The sequence below is a fragment of the Carassius carassius genome, chromosome 4, assembly GCF_963082965.1.
Source record: "Carassius carassius chromosome 4, fCarCar2.1, whole genome shotgun sequence".
Classification (NCBI taxonomy): domain Eukaryota; kingdom Metazoa; phylum Chordata; class Actinopteri; order Cypriniformes; family Cyprinidae; genus Carassius; species Carassius carassius.
This window is the reverse complement of record NC_081758.1, coordinates 15,652,521-15,678,193: the sequence shown is the minus strand read 5'-3', so window position 1 is coordinate 15,678,193 and position 25,673 is coordinate 15,652,521. Positions and strand designations below refer to the sequence as shown.

The 25,673-nt window shown below is 36.4% G+C and overlaps 1 protein-coding gene and 1 long non-coding RNA gene across 9 annotated transcripts in view; one reads left to right on the top strand and one right to left on the bottom strand.

The window, feature by feature from the left end:
• Window positions 1-25,673, bottom strand: part of LOC132137591 (potassium channel subfamily T member 1-like) — a 101,546-nt gene that overhangs the window by 61,366 nt on the left and 14,507 nt on the right. Inside the window, exon 1 of one of the 8 annotated variants that reach the window (XM_059547609.1) lies at window positions 6,220-6,687. The exons of the other annotated variants lie outside the window; for them this stretch is intronic. Within the exon in view, the coding sequence (XP_059403592.1) occupies window positions 6,220-6,365 (146 nt within the window). The 5' untranslated portion in view covers window positions 6,366-6,687. Of the gene's footprint in view, window positions 1-6,219; window positions 6,688-25,673 lie in introns of those variants that run through there. 8 annotated transcript variants of the gene reach the window in all.
• On the top strand, window positions 19,953-20,941 carry LOC132129826 (uncharacterized). The gene is made up of 2 exons (XR_009428604.1): window positions 19,953-20,156; window positions 20,751-20,941. It is a non-coding gene; the product is annotated as an uncharacterized LOC132129826 (long non-coding RNA).

Genomic DNA, 25,673 nt, shown 5'->3' with positions numbered 1-25,673 from the left:
CATTAATGAAATTTTACTTAAGTACAAGTAAAAGTACCAGTCTAAAAAATCAACTCAAGTAAAAGTAAAAAGTAGCTCATTTAAAATTTACTCAGAGTAAAAATTACTTAGTTACATTTTAACAGTGGGAGGGAGTCAAAAATGGGACAGGCCAAGGTTGTCAAACTCAGTTCCTGGAGGGCCACAGTCCTGCACAGTTTAGATATAACCCTAATTAAACACACCTGATCCAGCTAATCTAATCATTTAGGTTTATTTGAAAACTACATGATATGTGTGCTGGAGCAGGGTTAGAACTAAACTCTGCAGGGCTACGGCCCTCCAGGAACTGAGTTTGACACCCCTGGGATAGGTCTATTAATCTCAAACTAGTTGTTTTTAATTAAAGGAATCAGTTATTTAGAATAATAAAACATTTGGGCTGTTACCAGGCAAATCATTATCAACAAACTCATCTTTTCAATACAGAGGAAATGCAAAAGCTTCATCGGACGTGGCATTTAGATGTATTTACACACTGTTTAGTGCAGGACAAGAATGCATTTAACCTGCAGTTACAAATGCATGAATAATGTTTTGATATGCCAGACATAAAATGTTGAATGCTCATTTGAAATTATAAAAACTTAATTATAAAAAAAAAAAAATCAAAAGATACTTTAAATGTGAAATTAAAATGGCCAGTATGTGTCAGCAAGTCACTGTTAATAAGTGAGTCATTGCGATTGAACCAAATCATTTAAACGGTTGATTCATTCAGAAACGAAACACTGTCATGTTGCTCAGAGATGCAAAATTTTGCTTTGGTGGCTGTGTTTGGAATAAATTTTTGTTGTAGAAATAGAGCAAAAACCGGCAATATGGTGTCTAAAATGCAAGTCTCTTAGTTTGCTGTCCTGTTATAAAAAAAAAAAAAAAAATATATATATATATATATATAAATATATATATATAAATATAAATATATATTTAATAAATATAAATATATAAATATATATATATATATATATATATATATCATTGGCGGCTGCTGGTCTTTCAAAGAGGGGAAGCTCATTTTCGGCCTACATTATAACCCTCTGATGGTCTTCATTTGTAGTGACACTCGGGGTCTTTTTGACCCCAGACAATAACATTTCATTTTGTAATAGTAAAATATTTAAATTTTTTACAAATATAATTTTACTCTGTTCATTTATGTTTTTACTAAACTTTGTACAGTTTTTGGAGGATTTAAATCTTTTACATTTCTATAAATAAATAAATATTTATTTAAATAGGCTTTTTTTTTTTACAAAAAAAGAAAAAAGCATTTCAGGTAAAATTCACTTCATAAAAGACCCAGATTTCTAACTTTCATACATGGGGATACCATGGATAATTTTATAAGGTTTAATGTAAGATTTTTGCCCATTTTTGGGGAAATTCAGTTTAAAAATTGTAATAAATCACTTTAACCACTAGATGGCTATAGTGTGTGTGTGTGTGTGTGTGTGTGTGTGTGTGTGCGTGCGCGCGCACATTTTCAATCTTAGTTACCAATTCAATTTTGTGGTGGTTCTGCATTTTACAAATATCAAGAAATATTGCCGCAGTTTGTCTTTCGAATACACTTGAGAAATCCGCGATCATGGGACTGAGCGTGAAACAGCTTCACCGACTTCTTATGGTGCAGACCGCTGTCAGTCAAAAGGAGATCGACAGATCCTCCAATCATCACGCGGAAGCCCAGTCTTCATTCACCTCCAGAGACGATGAGCGTCCGTGGGCGGGACATAATCGCAGCATTTATCCAATGACCGTCTAGCTTCGGAGCACAGAAAAAAACTGTTCAAAGAAAGCCCCATTGAAGTCGCTCGGCTTCTTTAGGGAAATGCACTGTGACGCTGCGGGAATGTATGAGAAGAAAATCGAGTCAGCCGACTTGTAGCTGATTAACACAATACATAATACACAATAGTACATATTTGACCGTTGTTTTTTTTTTTTTTACATTACGTGGGGTTGATGTCTTGTCGAGATTTTATAAACTGCTAGTTTGGTCTCCCTAGGCAAGCACAGCATACACAGCATAATAGAGTATAAATATGGGCAGGGGTTCACTTCATTTCCTTCAAGTTCAACTTCAGAATATGACGGGGTTTCGTTTTCAGCGGTGTCTGCACCACTAACGCCTGTTTTGTCCGTCTGCATCTTTCTTGTGATTTTAGCGCCAGTTTGCCCTCCTGCCCATTATTTACTGACATAGCTTCCAGGGAGCGATTTTTTTTTACTCAGTAATTAATGTGTTTTAAAATGTAGCGAAGTACAATACTTCAAACTAAATATACTTAAGTAAAAGTAAAATTACAGATTAAAAAAAATACTTAAAAAAGTAGAAGTACACAAAAAAGCTACTCAATTACAGTAACGCGAGTAAATGTAATTCGTTACTTTCCACCTCTGGGTACGAGCTACCATCAAAATCACTGTAGTGAGTCAGGAGCTGGAATTGCGAGTATTGGTAACGACCAGGATAGACTAATATAGCATCTATTTATCATAGCAATTATAGAGTTATTTAGATCTTCAAGTTAGCTTAGATTTATCTGTATTTAGTACAGTGGTCAGGATGGTACGGAGGTGTGTTGCTGGTTGTGACAGCACTGCTGGACTGCATAGTTTACCAGCAGACTTTAAAATTAAGCGCCAGTGGTTGCATGCATTTGGCCTGGAAGACCGGAAGTTCCCGCCTAGAGCTCGAGTGTGCAAACTGCGTTTTACACGGGATTGCTTCTCCAACGCAATGGAGGTGGAAATGGGCTTCTCCACACAGCTCGCGCTGAAAAGTGACGCGGTGCGGGAGTTAAGACCGCAGTTTAAGCCAGCGGCTCGAATTAATATGAACAGACACCTCAACATCCTCCACTTCAGGTAAAAGTGGGGGAGAAAAGTCCTCTACTTCAAATGATCGCTCTGTTGCAAAGCTACTTGCGTCATTACAGTCACTTTATCATTTTGCGTCATTTTAGCGTCTCTGACAGCAGCTGTCAATCAATCCGTCACTGCGAGTCTCAGGATCACGAGGTACTCGCTCAGCCCCGCCCTCGGTTCGTCCCCTCTATCTCCGCTGTGATCTGCCCACTTTTCAGCATTTTTCAAATATTGTCAGTGGGTGGAGTCAGGCTCTGAGCAGGGGTTTAGTTACACTTTAATAAACAGAAATGAATCTGCCGGTGGGGGCGGAGCCACAAATGCGTGTCAGTTTACAAATCCGTGGGAATGGGATTGCGAAAGCGTGCGCACGGATTATGAATTTGTGAGTACGGATTCAAAAACCGAGGGTACGGTTTACAAAATCTGAGCGCACGGATTGGGAATTCGTGGGTACGGTTTGTTAAACCGAAGGAACAGTTTAGGAATTTGTGAGTACGGTTTATAAACTGAGGGGACGGATTGCAAAACCGTCGCCACGGATTGATTTTTTTCTCCTACAGGTGACGTGCGGGGCTCTGTATTAAGGACAGAGAAACAAAGAAAATAAAATTTAATGCCAAATGGCTGACGGGTCATGAATGGCTTGTGTTTGATCACAAGCATGTCGTAATGCTTTGTCAGGATTGCCGCATGTAAGTTAGCGAAAGAAAAAACAAAACAAGCAATTTCGTGGTGGGAACTAATAATTTTAAATTTGAGTCAGTGTGTATTTTGTTGTATGCACTGTACTTTATATGTGTTTTTCATGCCAACAATGTTAATAAAATGATCAAATGCATTCAGTGGCACTCATAATTTGTTATTTTTACCAGGAAAAAAATGGCTAGTGGAAATTCTGATTGGCTGGTAACTTTAGAAAGTTACCAGCCACATTAGCTGGTGATCAAAAAAGTTAATTTAGAACCCTGCTAAGAACTGTAACTATAAAGATAATGATAGCTAACGGAAAATAACATTCTGTTTATTATAAGCACTCAATTCTGTTACAGTTCTGTTATCTGTGGCTTTCAATGATTGAGATTTTTAAAGTGTATTCTAATTGGCTGGCAAATGTTTTGTATCATTCATCAGCTAAAAAAAAAAACTGAAATTGATTCCAGCAATAGTGTTCCTCTATTTTCATAAAATTACTTAAAAAGTGTCTAATAATATAACATTAAAAGCAGTGTTAAGACTTGGTGTGTCAAAGTGTCAAAATATAATGTCACATCAAGAAATTGCCAATTAACTTTATTTTATTTTTTGTAAGCATAGCTTCTTTCCGTACCACAATTACTGAACATGATGATGGTATGAAAGACAGTTAATTAAGATTCCTAATCATCCTTGTGTAAGCTTATGCCCTATTTATAGTCTGCTCTTGGCAACTAATACCAAGAAAGACTTTCCTATTATATAGTGTTGTTAAGGCATCCACTGTGCGGATCATTAAAGAGACAGAGGGATTGACATATTTCCTTCTTCCAAGCCCTGAAGGACACAAAAGATGTTACATTAAGATCATATTTTATTTATACAACCAATAAAAGTTAATTAAACTGCCGGCCAGCAAAATATTTTACCTTTAGGGGTTCACAGGTTTATGGGTTTGGACATCACAACACAAGTCTGATTAAGAGCCTTCATCGCCACTGTTTAAAGAGTTTTAAAAAGGTGCTACAAGATAAATAAGGTCTAGAAGAGAGGGTTACTGCATAAGGTAAAATATCAAAAACACTAATGAATTTTATGTTTGCTAAACAATATTTCCAATGATCTTTACATGTGACCTCCAAACCAGAATATACATGCCTATATTTAAATAGTTTATACTTAGAGCAATTAGACCATATAAAATTCATAAATGTTTTTAAAGTGCACTTTAATGACAAAAAAAAGAAAAAGAAAAAAAAACCTATGAGTCTTGGGAAACTCAAAGAAGCAACCAAACGACATAACCATAATCCATTTGTCATTCTACATTCCTTAGAAAAAATATTTTGACATTTTTACACAACTCTGCTGCTCTCTCTTTGCTTATCTCTCTTTTCAGCTCAACTACGAACACAAGTGCCTTTGTGTACTATTATCGCTGTATACAATAGGGCAATAGTCTGAATGGGCAGTTGGAGTGGATTACATTAGAGGACATCATTGAACAGATATGAAACCAACTCTGCAGAAAGCTTTAGCTCACATTGAAAAAACTGCTTTAGAGTGAGATGAGACCTGGGTGTGGACTGTGAATAAAGAAAATCATTATGAATGATTAATTTGCCTAACCAAACCATAATGAAATGATCATATTTCCTGTGATATGCATTTAGACTGAGGTTTATACCACCTTAATAAGTGATAGCATGCTGTGCAGCCTCAGGTTTCTGTTCATCTTCAGTCAATAAACATAACTGAAATATATGACCATGAGGTTGTATTATTTTAAACTTGTTAATATAGGTAAACTCATCCATCAGTCGGATCCAATAACATTCGACAAATAAGACAGGAAATAAAACATGCATTCAAAAGTAATGACTGTGGTGTATTGGACACACAAATGCACATTAAACATATATGAATATGATATACAGGCCACACAGAGCAAATATGACAATGAAAATGCATATGTTTGCTAGTTCAACAGCACTTAAAAGCCACTGGTAAATGATTTGTTTATAAGGGAACAAGGTGAGTATTTGACAACAAATTACTAGGTTTCAACTATTCAAGCTTTGTGAATTGTTCAAAAAAGAGGAACACTGGTGGTTTGCATTACAACATAAAATCAATATCTACAGCTAAGTTATTTCTTAATGTAATAAAGAGCTATTAGATAACTTAGATTATATAGATTAGATAACTGGGTGAGTAGAGGTATAAGAGAAAGAGATGCAGCAGCCTCCTGTCAGTCATGTTAAATTATAAACGTTTTAGGTGGCTTTATCTTTGTGGCAGATTAATATAACCACAGTCCACAGAATTTTCAGAGACGTTCCTGTATTCGATTGTAATGATGAGCACTGTCAGTGATCAAAACGAATAGAAAAGATGCACTGATGTGATCTCTAAAGTCTACTTGAACAGAATCACCCACTATTTACATGCAAGCAATAATAAACGGGACATATATGATTTAGGCTATTCATCCATCTATCATAATTCAATATCATTAATCTCAGTGAATGTGGCGCGTGCTGGAGGATGCTGCAGTTTTGTTATCAAACAGTGTTCACACACATGCTGCTTGAAACGGGACTGCGGTACCTTTGACCAGCATCGCTCTCAAAAGAACCCATCGTCCGAATCGGCACTGCCGCATTGAGCCAAATGTGCTCGAAGGATTTCCTGGCTTCGGTCTTCACGTCTGGGTCGATTTCGGACGGCGACTCGGTTTTTTTGGCACCTGCCATTCTCCAGGCTCACAAGTTACTACCAGCTGAGATGGACGGAGGCTGTCAGCGATCGCGGGCATATGCTTCCCTTTACCGCGCGTCGCATCCGTAAATGCACCTGCAGCCGGACGAGCGTTTCGCGCTCACGACGCTGATGAGGGTAGCCTAATTACACTCTCGCGACGGCAGTAGTGAGACGCGTGGAGTCTTCAGTGCTCAATATGATCTGAAGATTCTCCAGCTTACAGCCTCAACTGCGCAAGTCCGGCTCACAGGTGCATCTGAACGAATCACATTACCACATCAAAACCAAGACATCAAGCTGACCCACACTTGTTAATATCGCTGAATGATACTGCCTTTCCGGTGTGAAATGAATGGAGAGATGAAAGGTGAAGATAATGGACTGCATACGATATGCATTAAACAACATAATTATCTGCACTTGGAAATATTTATTTATAGGCTAATAGTGAGTTCAGAAAGAAACAGATTTTTATACCAATTCAATCAAACTGCAACAATAAAAATTCTATAATTTAGCAAAGAGTGACAGGAGCCTTTTTTCCAGACAAAATTAATGTAAATAATATTGCATTATGGAGTGCACATAAATTTAACAATTGTGTATTTCATGAATTTGTATTTAAAATTAAGTTTAAAATGAGCTTGATGATGCAACTTGTCACCAGGATGGATTGTTGCTAGGGTGTAGCTACACAGCTGATAAAGTGTTCTGGGTTGTTAGCCCATTGCTATGTGTTTGTTTGGGTGTTCTGTGTTATTGCTGGTCACCAGGGTGTTGCTACAGTATGTAGTTGCTATAGTGTTTTGTGTGTTTGCTAGGGCATTGTTTGGGTGTTCTGTGTTGCTGCTGGTCACCAGGGTGTTGCTATGCAGTTGATAAAGTTTTTCGGGTGGTTGCTAGGGCATTGTTTGGGTGTTTTGTGTTGTTGCTGGCCACCTGGGTGTTGCTATGCAGTTGCTCAGTATTCTGGGTGGTTGTTAGTGTGATGCTATGTGGTTGCTATAGTGATTGGGTGGTTGCTAGGACACTGCAAGGGTGTTTGGGATTTTATCCCATATGGCCTGCTAAGTAAAAATTGTGCAAGAATGCTTGGAAACATAATATCACACCTCTCCTAGAGTCAAGTCAAGCCATGTATATCTGTTTGTGTTAATCTGTCAAAGCAAGACATTTTTCAATAGTTGGACAGTGATTTGATGAACTATATTGTCCTTTTCACTATTGACACTCCATACATGTAATGTCCAAAAGCTAGTATTTTTTTAAAGGAACTTTTCAGGCTGTACATACTCTACCTTCATACACAAATCACCTTTTATATAAGTTATAATGGCACATGTGCTGGAAACAAACATCAATACGCCACTGTAAGCATTAAATCTTCCAATTAAATCTTCCCAGAGAGAACGAGCCACTGGCTGAGTGGAAGTCTCTGTTCTCTCTCAGTCTCTGCACTGAGGATGACGATTATGTAACAGTAGTTTATGAGAACAGCAGACAAGGGATTCCACCAATGAAACATCACAGTGACACCCTGTGGTCAGAGGAAGAGCCATACTCATTTCTCCTAATCCTCCCTGAGACATTGAAAGAAAAACTTCTAAAAACCTTTTAACGGATTAACTCTAATACTGTACAGCATAAGTGTCTACACATACATTATCCCCATATAACATATTCACCTGTACATATATATATCTATATATTTTTACAGTAAAGATTTGTATCTCATCTACATCACATTGTACTGTATGTGTCTCTCTTTCAAAGTTGTATGACTTTATTTATTTTGCAGAAAGCAAATATATTAAATAATAATAATAATAATAATAGACTTTCATTTTAAACAAAACGATGTTCCAGAAAAAAAGTCATAGAGGTTTGCAATGACATTAATAGAAATTAAACTGTGCTTATAAAGATGGGCTCATTTCAATAGAAAATATTAAAAACTGTTCAGTGAAACGGTTTAATCACCAAAAAAGTTTTTTATATATATTTTATTGATTTAGATTTTTGAGTGTGGGATTAGTGTACAAATAAAACACATTGGATGTTCAATTAAGATTCATTTATTGCTAAGTTTTCAAACATATTTAAATTAGTTGAAATTGTAAAAACTGGATGTACTATACAGTAGATACATACAGTTTTGCTATAATGCTGAGTTTCAGTGAGATATGATTTTATGAATATCAGAGGTAATTAATTGAGAAATCAAATTTCCCTTGATGTTCTGAGATCTAAGAGGTCATTGTACTACAAAAACATCCAGTAAGTTTCAGAGCTCAACTTCATTGTTAATCCAAAAACAGCTTTTATTGAAACCAATACTGGACAGTGAGGTTATCTGCAGAATTTACACTTCAATTATGAGACTACAGTGTTTCCCATACATTGAGTGCATGTGTTTTTATATCACTGTATTTCTGAAGGACTGTCTTCAGATAATTGGATGTCATTTTCATTTAATCTTGCATGTACAGGTGCATTTCATAAAAATAGAATATCTTGCAAAAGGTCTTTATTTTTTGTAATTTAATTAAAAAAGCAAACTTTCTTATATTCTAGATACGTTGCACACAAACTTAAATATTTCAAGAGTTTTTTTGTTTTAATTCTGATGTTTACGATTTACAGCTTAAAAAAATTACAATATTACATTTTGAGCTTGATTAGTTTGATTAATTTTGAGTATAAATACTGGGTAGCTCTTGGACTAGTTTAGAACACGCAACCACAATTATGGGAAAGATTACTGACTTGACAGTTGTCCAGAAGACAATCATCAACACCCTCCAGAAGGAGGGGAAGCCACAGAAGGTCATTGCTGAAGGGGCTGGCTGTTCATGGAGTGCTGTATCAAAATATATTCGTAGAAAGTTGACTGGAAGGAAAAAGTGCGGTAGGAAAAGGTGCACAAGCAACAGAGATGACCACAGCCTTGTGAAGATTGTCAGGAAAATTGTCAAGAACTTGGGAGAACTTCACAAAGAGTGGACTAAAGCCGGAGTCAGTGTATCAAGAATCACCACACTCCGACGTCTTCAGGAAAAGGGCTATAGCTGTCACATTCCTAGAACCAAGCCACTCCTGAACCAGAAAAAAAAAATGTCAAAAGCATTTCATGGGGTAAGGATAAAAATAACTGAACTGTTGCTCAGTGGTCCAAATTTAGCATTTCATGTTGAAATCAAGGTCCGGAGTCTGAAGGAAGACTAGAGAGGCACAGAATCCAAGTTCCTGAAGTCAGAGATGATTTGGGTGCCGTGACGTCTGCTGGTGTTGGTCCATTGTGTTTTATCAAGTCAAAAGTCAATGTAACCATCTAACAGGAGATTGTGGAGCACTTTACGCTTCCATCTGCTGACAAGCTTTATGGAGGTGCTGATTTGATTTTGCAGCAGGACTTTAGCACCTTCCCACAGTGCCAAAACCACTTCCAAGTGTTTTGCTGACCATGATATTACTGTGCTTGATTGTGCTTCTCTGAACCTCACCGAGAATCTATGGGGTATTGAGAAGAGGAAGATAAGTAACATCTGACAAACAATACAGAGGAGCTGAAGGCCGCTAGTAAGGCAACCTGGGCTTCAGTAACGCTGATCGCCTCCATGCCACGCTCCATTGAAGCAGTAATTTGTGCAAAAGGAGCCCCAACCAAGTATTGAGTACATAATTAAACCTGCTTTGGAGATCTTGAACATTTCTGTTTTGTAAATATTTTTTTGATTGATCTTTGAGAAAATATTTGAATTTTTTGAGCTACTAAATGTTTTATTTTCCTAAGCTGTATGTCTTAACTATCAGAATTAAAACAAAAAACTCTTGAAATATTTCAGTTTGTGTGCAATGAACCTAGAATATAAGAAAGTTCGCTTTTTTTAATTAAATTACAAATTTTTTTTAGATGCACCTGTAATGTCTGATCAAGCAGCGTTTTTGAGCAAAGCGCTGTATTGTGTACAGCCTTACCAGGGAAAAATCTTGATCTCTACCACTTCAACATTTGCATTTTGAATATATTCTAAAATAGGGTGCAAGCTTGTGGGGAAACACGGGACTATGGTATAAATAAATACATAGTTAGTTATTTGAAAACATTTGTGAAAGTTCAAACTTGAGTTGTAATGTGAAGATCACTGCATTCATGCTCTCAACAGTCTGACAATGCTCATCACTGCAACCTTTCATGCGATGGGAGTAGATGTAAATATAATGCTATAATGATGATTAGTATTCATTAATACGTGAATTAGTATTCACCATGATTAGTTAATCCCATAAGCTGTAACAGTAAAATTTATTAAACATTTTTTTGAAAGAGCTCCACGTGTAATACTTATTTCATATGAAAAGATGTTAGCCAATCACAGCAGTGGGCATTTACACTGAAGTCTCACCGCAGACATGCCCCTTCCAACAGAGCATTCAAGTCAGAGGGCTAAACAATAAGGGTAGAAAATATCCTTTTATTTTTAAATATCAAATCATACTAACATAAGCATATCATGTCAATAGAGACATTATCAAATAATTTTAAAATGCAGTTCATGACCTCTTTAATAATGACGCGGTCTCTGTATTTTAAATAAAACAAAAGGTTTAGTCTAAAGAGGTTTGAAAATGTATAACAAGTAGTAACTGTCAGACTCTGTCCCATGTCTCGTGTTGTGTTTTCCTCCCCCACATGCTCCATGTCAATGATTATGCCCATTGTGGCCCACATTCTAAAAGTGATGATTTTGTGTTTTTAGGCAACAAGTAAGCTTATACCACAGTGAAGGACGCAGCTATGAGAACAGAACCTTTTTTTACCTGTGTAACAGTTAACAATGACTCATTCACACTCCCTTCTGATTCACTTACAGCCATGCAAGCTTTTTTCACAGCAGATGAGAAGAAACAATGGGTGAAGGGTGACATGGGTGAATGGGTGACAGACTATCGATGTCAGAGAGTATTGGGGTATGACCGCAGCGGGCAGATTCGCCAGATTATAGAGGAATATAGTGCTGTGTTGTCTGTGTTTACAACCACTAGTTGGAAATCCTTATATCAGCCCGAAGGACAGACAGTTGTATTAGCATACTGCAAACCACACTGAATAGAGAAACAGGACATATTATGGTAAGACCAACCAAACTTATTGGAGTCACGTGGCAATACCTGACAAGATGGTATGCCCCTCAATTGAGCAGGATAATTAAACAACCAAAGGGCTGGTCAGAGACTGATGAGAATTTGTGGGGGATGGCAGTAGGCTTCATCCTTCTTATAGCTCACAGTCAACCTGGCATTGTCTGTCCGAATATATCTAAATTACCATAATGATGACAATGATACCTTCAGTGATATTATCTATGAGCTATGCATTGATCCAATAAAAAAAATTAACATCCTGAGAGAAGTCAGAGAAGTAAAGACAGGAGATGAGCATTGGCTTGACCACCAAGATCCTCCACATTCGTATTCAAACAACATGTGGTGGAGATTAACTGCCAGGATAAATGGACTGAGTGACTGTTATGTGTGTGCTCAACTTCCGCACAGCATAACAGGAGGGGATTGGTGGCCATACCAAGATCCAGATCCAGAGGTAATGAAAGACCTGACAACAAATAGCAGTCGCAGCAGCTAACATGCCTGATGAAGATGACCTACGGATTGGAGAAGACAAGAGTGAATGGACGACAGTCAGAACCATCAAAAGAGTGGCTGGATGAGTTGCTACTGTAAAAGAAACACCTAGGAACGTGACATGGTACCAAAGTAGCGAGGGACAAGACTACTTAGGAAACATACCATCTGGCCACTGCAGTGAAATCTACAACGTCAACTCGACAAGTGGCGAGACCAAAAGTATGTGCATGGGTTGTAACACCACATTTCTGAGTCAGTACATACCACAATCAGTGGGCTCACTCACTTTCATGCAATTGAACACAGGAGATGCCATAAAGCATGTAACATGACTCATATACCAGATGAAGAAGGAACTGGTGTGCTGGAAGACTGGAATTGGTTATGTGGACACGTCGTCTACACTTCATTGCCAAGAGACTGGATGGGCACGTGTCCCATGGTGGAGCTGTATGGAGGAACATTGGTAGTCAAGACACCTGAACACCTTCACAACTACACAGAACATCGTCTGACAAGACCCAAGAGAGAGATTGAAAAAAATGTGTCCACACTGAAAGACTGAGCAAAGCAATCAAGCTGGGCCAGAGACAATTATGTTCCGAGGGAACACAGGCTGTGGACTGGAACAGAAAAGTTCTTTCATGCAGTAATTCTGGCACTTAGAGTCAGTCTTCTTCAGATTGAGGTTGAAATCACGAGATATGAACTGATAAGTTTCATGAACACTACCAAACTGTGTTTTGCTATGTATGTGGCCTTGTATGATGGGAATGATTAGAAGAGTTGTAAACTCATCCAAGAAATCTTCAGCAGTTCATCATATGGTAATGTACAATGTTTGGTGTGAGAATAATGTGAGTGTTTCTGATGAAAACAATTAGATCCTAAAATATGACAGCTGCAGCAGTTCTACAGAAGAAGAGTAATAAGTAAGCATTACAAGTTGTAGGAAAAAGAGGATATAAAGCAGGTCATTGTCCGTTTTACGAGATAACGCGACCCGAAAGAAAAGATAAAAAAGTTTCTTCTGTTTGAATATAACACCAACAGTTTTACCTATAATCTCATTTAAGAACATATTACCCTGTGGAATATACAGGTGCTGGTCATATAATTAGAATATCATCAAAAAGTTTATTTCACTAATTCCATTCAAAAAGTGAAACTTGTATATTATATTTTAATTCATTACACACAAACTGATATATTTCAAATGTTTCTTTCTTTTAATTTTGATGATTATAACTGACAACTAAGGGAAATCCCAAATTCAGTATCTCAGAAAAATAGATTATTACTTAAGACCAATAAAAAGAAAGGATTTTTAAAAATCTTATCCAAATGAAAAGTATGAACATGAAAAGTATGAGCATGTACAGCAGTCAATACTTAGTTGGGGCTCCTTTTGCCTGAATTACTGCACCAATGTGGCGTGGCATGGAATCGATCAGTCTGTGGCACTGCTCAGGTGTTATGAGAGCCTAGGTTGCTCTGATAGTGGCCTTCAGCTCTTTTGCATTGTTGGGTATGGCATATCGCATCTTCCGACTTTCTATGGGGTTAAGGTCAGGCAAATCTGCAATCTCCATAAAGTTGGTCAGCAGCAGGAAGCATGAAGTGCTCTAAAACTTCCTGGTATACGGCTGCGTTGACCTTGGACCTCAGAAAACACCGTGGACCAACACCAGCAGATGACATGGCACCCCAAACCATCACTGACTGTGGAAACTTTACACTGGACCTCAAGCAACATGGATTGTGTGCCTCTCCTCTCTTCCTCCAGACTCTAGGACCCTAATTTCCAAAGGAAATACAAAATTTACTTTCATCAGAGAACATAACTTTGGACAATTCAGCAGCAGTCCAATCCTTTTTGCCTTTAGCCGCTTCTGACACTGTCTGTTGTTCAAGAGTGGCTTGACACAAGGAATGCGATAGCTGAAACACTTCTTTTGCATACATCTGTGTGTAGTGGTTCTTGAAGCACTGACTCCAGCTGCAGTCCACTCTTTGTGAATCTCCCGCACATTTTTGAATGGGTTTTGTTTCACAATCCTCTCCAGGGTGTGGTTATCCCTATTGTACACTTTTTTCTAATACATCTTTTCCTTCCCTTCACCTCTCTGTTAATGTGCTTGGACACAGAGCTCTTTGAACAGCCATCCTCTTTTTCAATGACCTTTTGTGTCTTGCCCTCCTTGTGCAAGGTGTCAATGGTCGTCTTTTGGACAACTGTCAAGTCAGCAGTCTTCCCCATGATTGTGTAGACTACAGAACTAGACTGAGAGACCATTTAAAAGTCTTTGCAGGTGTTTTGAGTTAATTAACTGATTAGAGTGTGGCACCAGGTGTCTTCAATATTGAACCTTTTCACAATATTAAAATTTTCTGCGATACTGAATTTGGGATTTTCCTTAGATGTCAGTTATAATCATCAAAATTAAAAGAAATAAACAATTGAAATATATCAGTTTCTGTGTAATTAATGAATAAAATATACAAGTTTCACGTTTGAATGGAATTAATGAAATAAATCTACTTTTGATGATATTCTAATTATAGGGGTGTCCCCGACTAAGGATTTTCATAGTCGAATCGGAATTTTCGAATCTTGCCAATATTCAACTGATAGTCGAATCATATGTTTGGGGGCAGGGCAAAATACATTAACAAGAGTCAAGTCAGACATTTGACTAACATAATTACTGATGTTAACACACAGAGAAAATGTGTAATGAACACCTTGCAGATATAAACGGGGTAAATAATGTTTTATGTTTTGATTAACAGATAGCTAACACTTAATGTCGACAAAACTATAACATGAAACAATGTGCAGAAACACGGCAGCTAAACTAAAAAAATGCATAGCATTTTAGTATAATGGCCTTCTCATTATAATAGAATCTATATAACAGTCCCAGTCATAGTTATTAGTCTGCACTGTAGTTTGACCTGCTCGCGCTGTGCGCTGAAGAGATATCACCGTAGTACTACAATGAAGCGCTTGACTCAAAACCAAATGCATGTTATATCAGGTAAATTATATATATATATGCTGGCTGAAATGTTTTGAAATAACTTGTACCCTACCTGTTCAAAAAAATCCAGTCTCTGCCTGTGTCAGTTTGCGTCTTGGTAAAGTTTTAAATCCCTGCTGCCAAGATGCTCCTCCGTCGGTCACTGATTATGGAAAGTGAAACATAAATCTATAGGGGTGGTTGGATTCATTCATGCACTTTAAAATATTAATTTGAAGCTTCTTTCTTTTCAGATTCTTACAGCTTTATCATAATAGGCTGTATTAACTTATTGGGAGAAAACCTGTAGTTCTATGTGAAATCAGACATTTGAGCTCCCCCATATAGTCAAAATGGCATAATCAATAACACCCCGTGAATATTCGGCTGTTAGATTGGTAGTCGAATCAGGCTCCTCGAATCAAAGCACTGACTCATCGACTATTTGGGGTCACCCCTATCTTATTATATGACCAGCACCTGTATCTTTTTGACACATACATTGATTAGGGTAGTACATAATCCATAAGCTTACTGGTCGTCACACCACCCGTAACGTCTCGCCCTTTCACTGGACTGATTGGACATGTGATTCAGAGCATGGTCACGCTGGAGGCATTCCCATAGCATTTTGAGGCAGCTCGAGTTCCTGAAGGGGAACTCCTTGTCGATTTACTCCACGTCTCTTCTTTCCTCGCTCATCCTGTAGGCAACTGTGACAGTAACCAGTGTTAAAAATAATGTAATTTGACTGAACAAACTAAAATCTGATCAAATAGAAATAGCTCCTTGAGGTAATACCTATGCATTTGCAGCTTCAACAAATGACACAACTAATAATTGAATGAAGATCTAATTAGTAAATATATGACTGGGTATTAAGAGTGGTAGTTTATCTTTAGGGATGAGGGATCTTTAGGGATAAATTTCAATAGCTGAAAATGTTGAAAATTTTCGGTTTTCAGCTGAAAGATAAAAATGGTCAAAAATATATTGCACGTAGTATGCTGTATGTTTACTTGTGGATTATTCTTTTCTGCTGTTAACCACAAATGATCAGAAGGTACGCAAACAAATGTAACACAAATTAAAAAATGCATACCGCAGTCATAAAATTCACAGAAAAGCATGGTACAGACCAGACCACTAATCACTAAACCATTTCCCCGTTCAGAACAGCAGATGGAAGTCTTGAGTTTAGAGATGATTTCCTGTCACTACATATTAGCACAGAGCTGAGAGCTCCAGATTCCTCCAGCAACCGCCTGAATCAGTGAGAGAGCCCCACTGGGCACAGTCATCTCACGGCATCAGCCAAAACAGCAGCAAACACGCCTGTGAGAAACACCACATGCCGCAATGCCTTTAGTGCTCTTCTACAGACATTATATACAGCAAAGTACTTTATTCTTCATGCAAGGCATAATATGACATCCTTATCCAGTCCTGAGACAGCATGTGCAAGATGCTCCAGACTGGGTGTCTGCTGGGAGAATAACACAAAGAAAGCCGATGGATTTTACAGATGGATGGTTCAGAATATGGCACTACACAAGTTCCACATTATTGCTTTTTATTAAAGGGAAGCAGTGATACAAAGACCAAGACAAAGACAGCCCAAATAACATCTAAATGAGAAGAACCATTGCTTACTGTAATTCTAAGATTTCATGGCTCATTTCATGAGAAAATTGAGCATCTTAGCGGGAGACAGAAGCACTATAAAAGGGAAAGCATGAATAATTGAGTTTAACAAAGAATTTGGTTGTAATCATGAATATATTTTCACACTGACTACCAAAATTAATGTGGAAAAGACAAAGAATGTCTTGGAGACATTTGATATTATTATTTTTTTTTATTTTATTGCATATTTTTCCTAAGTACAACAAATGAAAACTAGTATCAATGATACCAACACTAATACTGATGCCTTTTTTATTTTTCAGTTTCTGATAAATTGAGTAATTATAGCCATTTAACATTACACTATACTTGAAAACCAGGTCTAAACTGCACATACATATGTAATATAAAAAAAAATTAAAATAAAAAATGATGTAGCATTAATCAAGTTATAGTGGGCTATTAATTATGTTTAACATGTTAAAACAGCAAATATTAATTGTGGAAACGTGTAATTGTTTCCTAGCCCAGTATTTGAAGTAAGTAGAAAAGTCTAATTGCATAACCAAAGCATTCAATCTGAGAATATTTTATTTATTTTTTTAAAACAACATCTTCAGGAGAATGAAGGGATCCAAACTGAGCATAAAATGAATATTAAACAACCGTGTTATTACTGAATGTTATTTAGCAGGGAACTGTCACAATATCACAATATTCCAAAAATACCTATGAGATTTCTTGGCTACTCTCTCAATAGGCTGTTATTTTTCATTAAAGGGGATTGAATAATTAATCAGGGAGGTGATATTATACTGTTGTCTTTTGCATTTTATTTATTTTAAATAAACAGTTAAAATGAGTTGAAATGAACACATACACAATCAGAGAAAAACTTAGCTTCAATGTTACACTGATCACAGACTTTGTATTCAATTCAAATGGCAAACGATGCAGATGGCCTGTTTAAACTGAGATAACGGGTCTCACTAATAAAAGTTGTCATGGCCACAACACACTTGGTGACTGAGTTTATTCCTGGTCATGAAATGTGAAGTGTACATTAACCTTAATGTGATAGTTCATCCCAAAATGAAAACTCCTCGTCTTTTTTTATTTATTTGTTTTACCCTCACTGTAAAAAAATTCAGTAAAAATACAGTACAATATACCGTAATAATTTAAAGGAATTGTCCGTATTTTCTTTTTACAGGCGTTTCTCCGTATTTTTTAATTACGCTCTGCATTGTGGGTACAAGAATCTCAGTCGACAATCGGCACGAAACCAGTGCTTTCGCAGGCGCCATTATTCACGGATAAAGTCTCGGTCAAAATCTCATTTTAAAGTCGGATTTAGGATTTTGAGAATGGTTCCTACACTTCCTTTGCAAATAATTGTGTTTAAAGCGCTATGTGCCTTCAACAGGAGCTGAAGAAGACAACATTAACGTTACGACTTTTTATTTTAAAGAGATTATACGACTAGGTGAAGATCTGACGTCACTGAGTTCTTCAAGTATTACACACCTTTTCTGCCAAACGAGGTAGGTTTAGACATTTCATCGGCTTGTTTATTTTAAACACACACACACTCACACACTATAAGTTAATTCTGTAACTTTACTGGCACACTGTCTGTGAATACACACGTCATGCACGCGCAGAGAATGCCGCTTCATACAAGTTCTCTCACTCTTACACAGACAAAAGCACGCACAATTGTCACAATGAACATTTTTGGCGAGTGAGAGTCTCAAATAAGTTAATAAGTCTTGACTGATGTAAAGAGTTGGGATGTGTCAGATATTGTCAATGTGAGTCATGTTTTAAAGGGACAGTAGTTCATGACATTCATGGTGTTTCTTTTCGTGTCCTTTTCTAATGACAGGTCATAATTGCTGCTATACTTTGCATGCCAAGCACCCTCTGCATTCTTATCATTGGTTTGTATTATGTTTTATTTATTACGTTTTTATTTATGAAAGCATATGTGTAGCAAAATTCAATTAGAAATGTAATATGCAAAATGGCAATGCAATATGTAAAACGGCAATGTGTTTCTGTATTTTAATGCAAATTTTTCCCTACATGTCCAAAATCTAGTGCAAAATGAAAAAAACATTATATCGTTTACATTTGCAATTTCCTACAATAATTTTAATATGCAAAATAAAACATATGTTAATGCTTTATAAGTTGCAAAATTAAAGTGAAAATATATTACACAAATTGATTAGATATGTTTAATATGTCAAAGCAAAAAACTGTAGTAAAATTATCATTTAAATGCTGTTTTTCCTAAATAAATTTTGACTTGGGGGTAGGACACATGGGATTGCATTTTCATCATAATACAGCGTGATAATTGTAGCAAAATACAGTGAGAATTTCAGAATGCATTCTGAGCCAAAGGTGCCGCAAAATGGTGGTTTAAATTTCTATTATTCTTAGTGCATTGAAGAAGTGGATTGACACTTACAAGATGTTTCAGTCGCATTTTCACTTAATACCTCGTGATGAATAAAAAGTCAATGTGGATTTGAAATGCATTTGAAAATGCAACACGCCCCTGACCTGTCAATCGTTAGGCTACATCAAGATGGGGTTCAGCACAATAGGTCAATATTCAATCAACCAAACGCTCTCCACACTGACTTAAACTAAATTCTTCGCTGGGTATAAAATTAAAATGGTATTGAAACGTCTTGTTGTAAGAGTCAATGCATTTAAGAAAAATAAAAGATTTAAATCACCATTTTGCTGCACATTTGGCTCAGAATGCATTCTGAAATTCTCACTGCATTTTTGCTACAATTTCATGAGGTATTATGATGAAAATGCAATCCCAAGTGTCCTACCCCCAAGTCTAAATGCATTTAGGAAAAACGTCAATTAATTATTTTGCTAAATTTTTTGCTTGGACATGTTAAACATATCTAATAAATTTGGGTAATACATTTTTACTGTAATTTTGCAACTTATAAAGTGTTAAAATATTTTTAATTTCCATATTAAAACTAGTGTAGTAAATGGCAAATGTAAATTATATAACTGAGTTTTCATTTTGCTTTAAATTTGACACATGTATGGTAAAATGTTAATTAAAATACAAAACTACATTGGCATTTTATGTATAGCATTGCCATTTTGCATATTTCAAATAGAATTTTGCTATCCATATGGTTCCATATTTATTTACCATTAGGGATGTTCAACACTGACAAGAAATTAGTCATGGAGTCGTTTATTCAGTTAACTTGGTTTGTGAAGTTGTTGTAGGAAAGATTTAATCAATGTTTGGAGTGGCTTTCTGAATTTACAATGTGTTGTTTATAATTTCTTTGTTTATTGTTATTGGTGATTCCAGATTGCTGTCATACAAGTTACCATTTCCTCTCCCATTGTGGCCGAGCTACACATTCTCTTCGTTTTATTTTAAACATAAAACATCTAGAGGAGAATGGCACCTACGCTGGAATTCATTCAAATGTAAGGAACATATCTAATGAAACTGTGTATAAAAGATTTTATGTTGCCATTTAGTTGAAAATAATAAGGGTTAGTTCACTCAAAAACAAAAATTCTGTCATTAATTACTCACCCTCTTGTTGTTTCGAACCTGTAAGACCTTCATTCATCTTCAGAACACAAATTAAGATATTTTTATGGAATCTGAGAGCTTTCTGACCCTACATAGACAGCAAGTGCCCTACCACGATCAAGGCACAGAAATATAGTATAAGGACATCGTAAAAATGGTGCATGTGACATCAGTATTTCAACTGTAATTTTACGTTAATTTTGTGTTCTGAAGATAATTGAATGACTTACGGGTTTAGAACGACTTGAAGATGAGTGATTAATGACCGTTTTCATTTTTATGTGAACTAATGATCTCTTTAAGTATTTCATAAAACATTGTTGACAAGATCACGTGAACGATTCAATTGGAGACCACTGGAAATGGAAGTTTAGCATTTTATAAGCAATGTTTAAAATGGAACTTGATAATTCAATCTCAACCTGTTCTGCACATTACTCTGTACTTCACTTTCATTCATTTTCATTTCTTGTCATTAACAGTCTTCCTGTGAAGAAATCCTGAACGAGCGTCAAAGGTTGAGATGAAGGCAATCTACGATGAGTTCCAAAACTCATGTATGAACTACTTCTAGATTTCAAGTTTTTTTTTTTTTTTTTAATCTCAATTTAGGACTTGGACTGAACATGCAGCAAAAAAAAAAAAAAGTAGTTTCCTCAAACGGGCACGTGGCAAGAGATACTAAAAGCACACAAACACTTGGAGCCCTGATCTTAATTTAGATTGTATAGTTCTCTTAGTTTAACATTAAAATGTCAGGCATGAGTGCATAAATCTTTGTTCTTTATTTTCAAATGCTGTACAAGCTTTTTTTTATGTCAATTGTAGATGCAGATAATTTAGCATGAATAAAAGGTTAGTTAATCTAACTAGGTTTAGTTCACCCATGATATTATATGAAAAATCTCATTCCAATCCTATTAGACTTTTGTTCACTTTTGGAACACTAATGAAGATCCATTTTAATTAAATCTGACAGCTATACTGTATTAGACCTTGAAATGGTAGTTGCATAGGCTGTCAATGGAGGGACAGAAAGCAGAGATTTCATTAAAAATACTCTTCATTCGTGTTTCAAAGATGAATGGAAATCGTATGGATTTGGAACGGTATGAGGGAGTGTAACTAATGTCAGAATTCACATGTTCTGCTTTTAAATAATGTGTTCTATAGGAAAATGATGTCATTTCACTTGACTATTGACTATAAGTCTGTAGCAATTGTTAATAATGACAGCCCTGTCTTTGTATTATTTTTTACCCCATGTATTTGAAAATCTTTATCTTTGTGACCATTATTTGGTGCAACACCAATATTGTACAGGTACCTGCTCATATTTTCTTTTTTATGCATGTTGCTGTTTAAAACTAAAAAGTGTTCTATAATACAAGCATTTTCAATGGTGCTTTTCACATTGTTAAATTCATTGATGTCATAATATTTTTGTCTTCACCTGTTTAAGGCAAATAAAAGCTACTGAACGCATTTAGAATGTTCACATGAGGTAAAAATAAACCATGTTCAGTTTTTACATATTGTAATGGATTTATTTGCTACAAAATATAGGCCTATGCTATAATTTTCTTTAAATCTCTGCATAACAGATTTTTTTTGTTTATGGTACTGAAGAAAATGTTAATCTACAGAATTTTCTGTTTTAATGTTGAAGGAAGTGTCTGTAAAGGTTACGGAAAATGTCCCGGTAATTCTCTGCCAGTACATTATCCGTTCTTTTACGGATTTTTTTTACAGTGCTCACATCATTCCAAACCAGCAGTGTATGGGAAGCTACTCTGGAACTGTAGCTTGACCAGCTACAAGCTACTCGTAAATAAAAAGTAGTTATGCTACATTCAAGCTACCTTTCTGAAAAAGTAGCTAATGTGAGCAGCACATTTTATGGAGGACTGTTTCCTGATCCTGGGAGAGAAGACTACAATGCCGGCTGTTCTGACCCACAGTCTGTAAGTACATTTACATATGTAAAGGTTTTGCCACTGATGATTCAAACGCAAGTTTGGAGCAGTGTAGAGCAGCAGTTCTCATTGTGTATGCTTCTCTTATGGCATCGGATGTTTGTCTATTCGAAAGTAGGTTCCCTGTGAAGTGGACAACACAGGATATTCTGCCATGATTCCAGTTCGAAGTGAACATATATGTTCCACTCAATGTGCATTGAAGTGTGTGAGACATGAATTTAAATTGTATTTATTTACAGAGGTATATGATGTCACACTTGTCCGTTTGTGAAAATGTTGCGCAGCGCAAATCCATGAATGAATGTTCCAAAGTGAGTTAAACTTCAACAGAATTCTCCTGCTTAGGGAGTAGGGAGTAATGAATACTGTATTGGGACCATGTCAATGGGAACACAGTTCATGCACGGAGCTCACTTCTAATGAGCTAATTATCTGAATTAGGTTGTTAACAAAAAGAGACATGCAAAATATGCAGAATATATGCAGGTGTGAGGGAATTTAGAACCACTGGTGTAGAGTAGCGCTTGTTTGTCGTTTCTCTGAATACAAATGCAGACATGGTTTTATGTTTACGTGGACACGCATCACAGTATGGCAAGGGGCGTAACATTTCAGTCATATGCTTGAGGCATTCGTCCAATCACAAAGCACTGGATAGCTGGCCAATCAGACTCGATTGATGAACATTGTAAAAAATGACACATTACAGATGTACAGTACAGGATCTGGAAAATAATGTGTTTTTTGAACATTAAACCACATAAACACATTTCCAAATATAAAAATAATTTTAGGTGGTACAATATTATGAAACGCAACAGAACACTGACCTTCAGCGCCGTTCACTGGATATTTCATTTCTGAACTGTAATGATACATACAACTCTTCCATCTGTTTTGGATAGAAATGAATGCACTTTTAGCATTCTTTTGCTGAAATATCACCACAGGCAATGGGAACCAAAATCTCATAAACATCTTTTATGTTCTTCAGGAAAAAAAGTTAACCAAATTGGGTCAACATGAGGTTGATTATATGATGACAAATTTCATTTTTAAGTGAACTATAACCAAATTGGGTCAACATGAGGTTGATTATATGATGACAAATTTCATTTTTAAGTGAACTATAATTAACTTATATCCTGCAGTCCCAGTCACTTTCACACAATTTTAATCACGTCTCGACATCAGGATTTTTAAATTGTTTTTGGTCCAGTTTACAGTACAGAAAACTGTTGCCTTAATTGGTACTTGGACTCTAAACTGAACTCTAATCTGACAATCCAATTTATGTTCCACAGAAACTAGATTATATACAAGCATAAAATCACCTTCTGATACTGTGTAATATGAGATGGAAGTATAATATAAGATTAAATGCAAGCTGTTTTATTTTCTGGTCTTAGGGAAATTACTCGGGCTCTAATGAGAGGATTGAAATCTTCACCTCCACTAAGCAGAATGTCTCTCCCTCTGCTAAATGACTCTTCTGGCTAACTTCTGAGACATCTCTTCATACTCGCTGAGCAGTGTGACATGCACATACACACGTGTTCTCTCGCTCCTGCTCTCTCTTTTGCTACCTTCATTAAACCAGCTTATTACATTCAACAGCCAGGGCTTCAACAATGTCATATAATTTAATTGTCAAGCCAGAGGTCTCATTTGCAGCACAGCTACAATCTTTTATTTGAGGGGGTAGTGTCAACATAACAGAATGGATCATCTCGAAAACATTGAAAAGCTATGTCAGGTTTTGACAAGTATTAGAATGCCTTGTTTACAATAAAAATCCAGGTGGTCAAAATACATTAATAAAAGCTAGATTTTGCCAGCATCTGAATAAAATGTGATTGGTGCTTGGAAGTGCACAAATTGATACCATACAAGAGTTGTCAGGTTGTTATGTTGGTGTTATAAGTAGTTGCTAGGATATTGCTATGGGGTTGTGTGTGGTTGCTAGGTGTTCTGGGTGGTTTCTATGTGGTTGCTTAACTGGCCAGAGTTAAAACTGATAGTAAAAGTAGTAATTCAGCTTATTTAATTGCAGATTATTTGTCATGTATTTCTTGTGTTTGTGTTTCATGAGGACCTTTATTGATGTGTATTCCTGTTTCTTTGATGTCCGTTTTTATTTACATTTAGTAATTTAACAGATGCTTTAATTCAAAGTGACTTAAATTATACTATTACACACTGTGTTTCAAATTATGCAAGTGAAATATCAATAGGATTTCAGTACAATAAAGAGTCAGATTTTTGTTTGCGCTGTTTTTCACATCATTTCAAGTAACTGGTATCAATCTCAGACTGGTTTGGTCAATAGTTTGCCAGTCTTCTTAAGTAAATGGAAACCCTACTTGAAAAGGTTGTTCCACATTATTAAGCAAGTCACAGTTCTCCTGAAATATGGTGATGAAGAAAGATCTTTACGAAGATGAAAAGTATGAAACAATGCAATGTCTTTCAAAAGGCAATCGTGATCGTGACTTTATTGTCAGTCAAACAAAGTAATTTTGCTACACTGAGAAGAACATTCTGGGCATGCAAAGTTAAAACATATGATTTACACGAGGAAGACTTTCAGTGAATGCAGCTCAATGCAGCCAGTGGCTACTGTGAAAGACAGATATTCTGACCATAAATGGCAGTCGCCCACTCACTGTGATACAGAGGCTACTTTGGCCTTTAGTCTAGACTGCATCATAGGAGGAACAGCTAAAGAACAGCCCTAAAGCACTTTCACCTTTCATACTTATGCCAGTACGATCTCAGATTACATTGGAAAAACACCTCCACACTCATGCAGTCTGACTGACATCATTTAAAAGCCTCCAGACTGATTACATAATACCTAAAGATCATTTAATGTATGGTGTAAATCATATAATGCAATAATTTACCCTTTTATTTAAACCACAAAGACCCAATGCATCCTTCCAGTTATCATCCGCTTTCATTATACACAGATTTAAAAATCATTACTAAAGCTCTATTTACTAGAATAGAAAGTCATCCCAACACTAATTCATGACCAAACAGGTTTTACTAAACACAGGAATGCCTCTGACACATTTAAAACTAAACAGAAACCAATTAAATTGTCTTCTAGATTTAGGATTTAACCAGTTACGTATTTTGTACATATGGCAGTGATACTTACGGTATGGACACAAAGAATTATAAAACACATTAAGAGGCTTGAGATAAGTATCAAAGGTATTTTGATATACAATATCAGCATTGTCATGGTTTCGGTTTCCCTTCTCTTCTTCCCCCTCCTCTGCTGGTTATTTTGCTACACTCACACACCTCTTCAGCTGTTTCTCATTATCTCTCCTCTGTCTCACAATCATCTCGTTCCTGTCCTGTCCTGTCCTGTCGTGTCGGATCCTACCCTGCCTCTCGTGCTCCAGTCTCAGG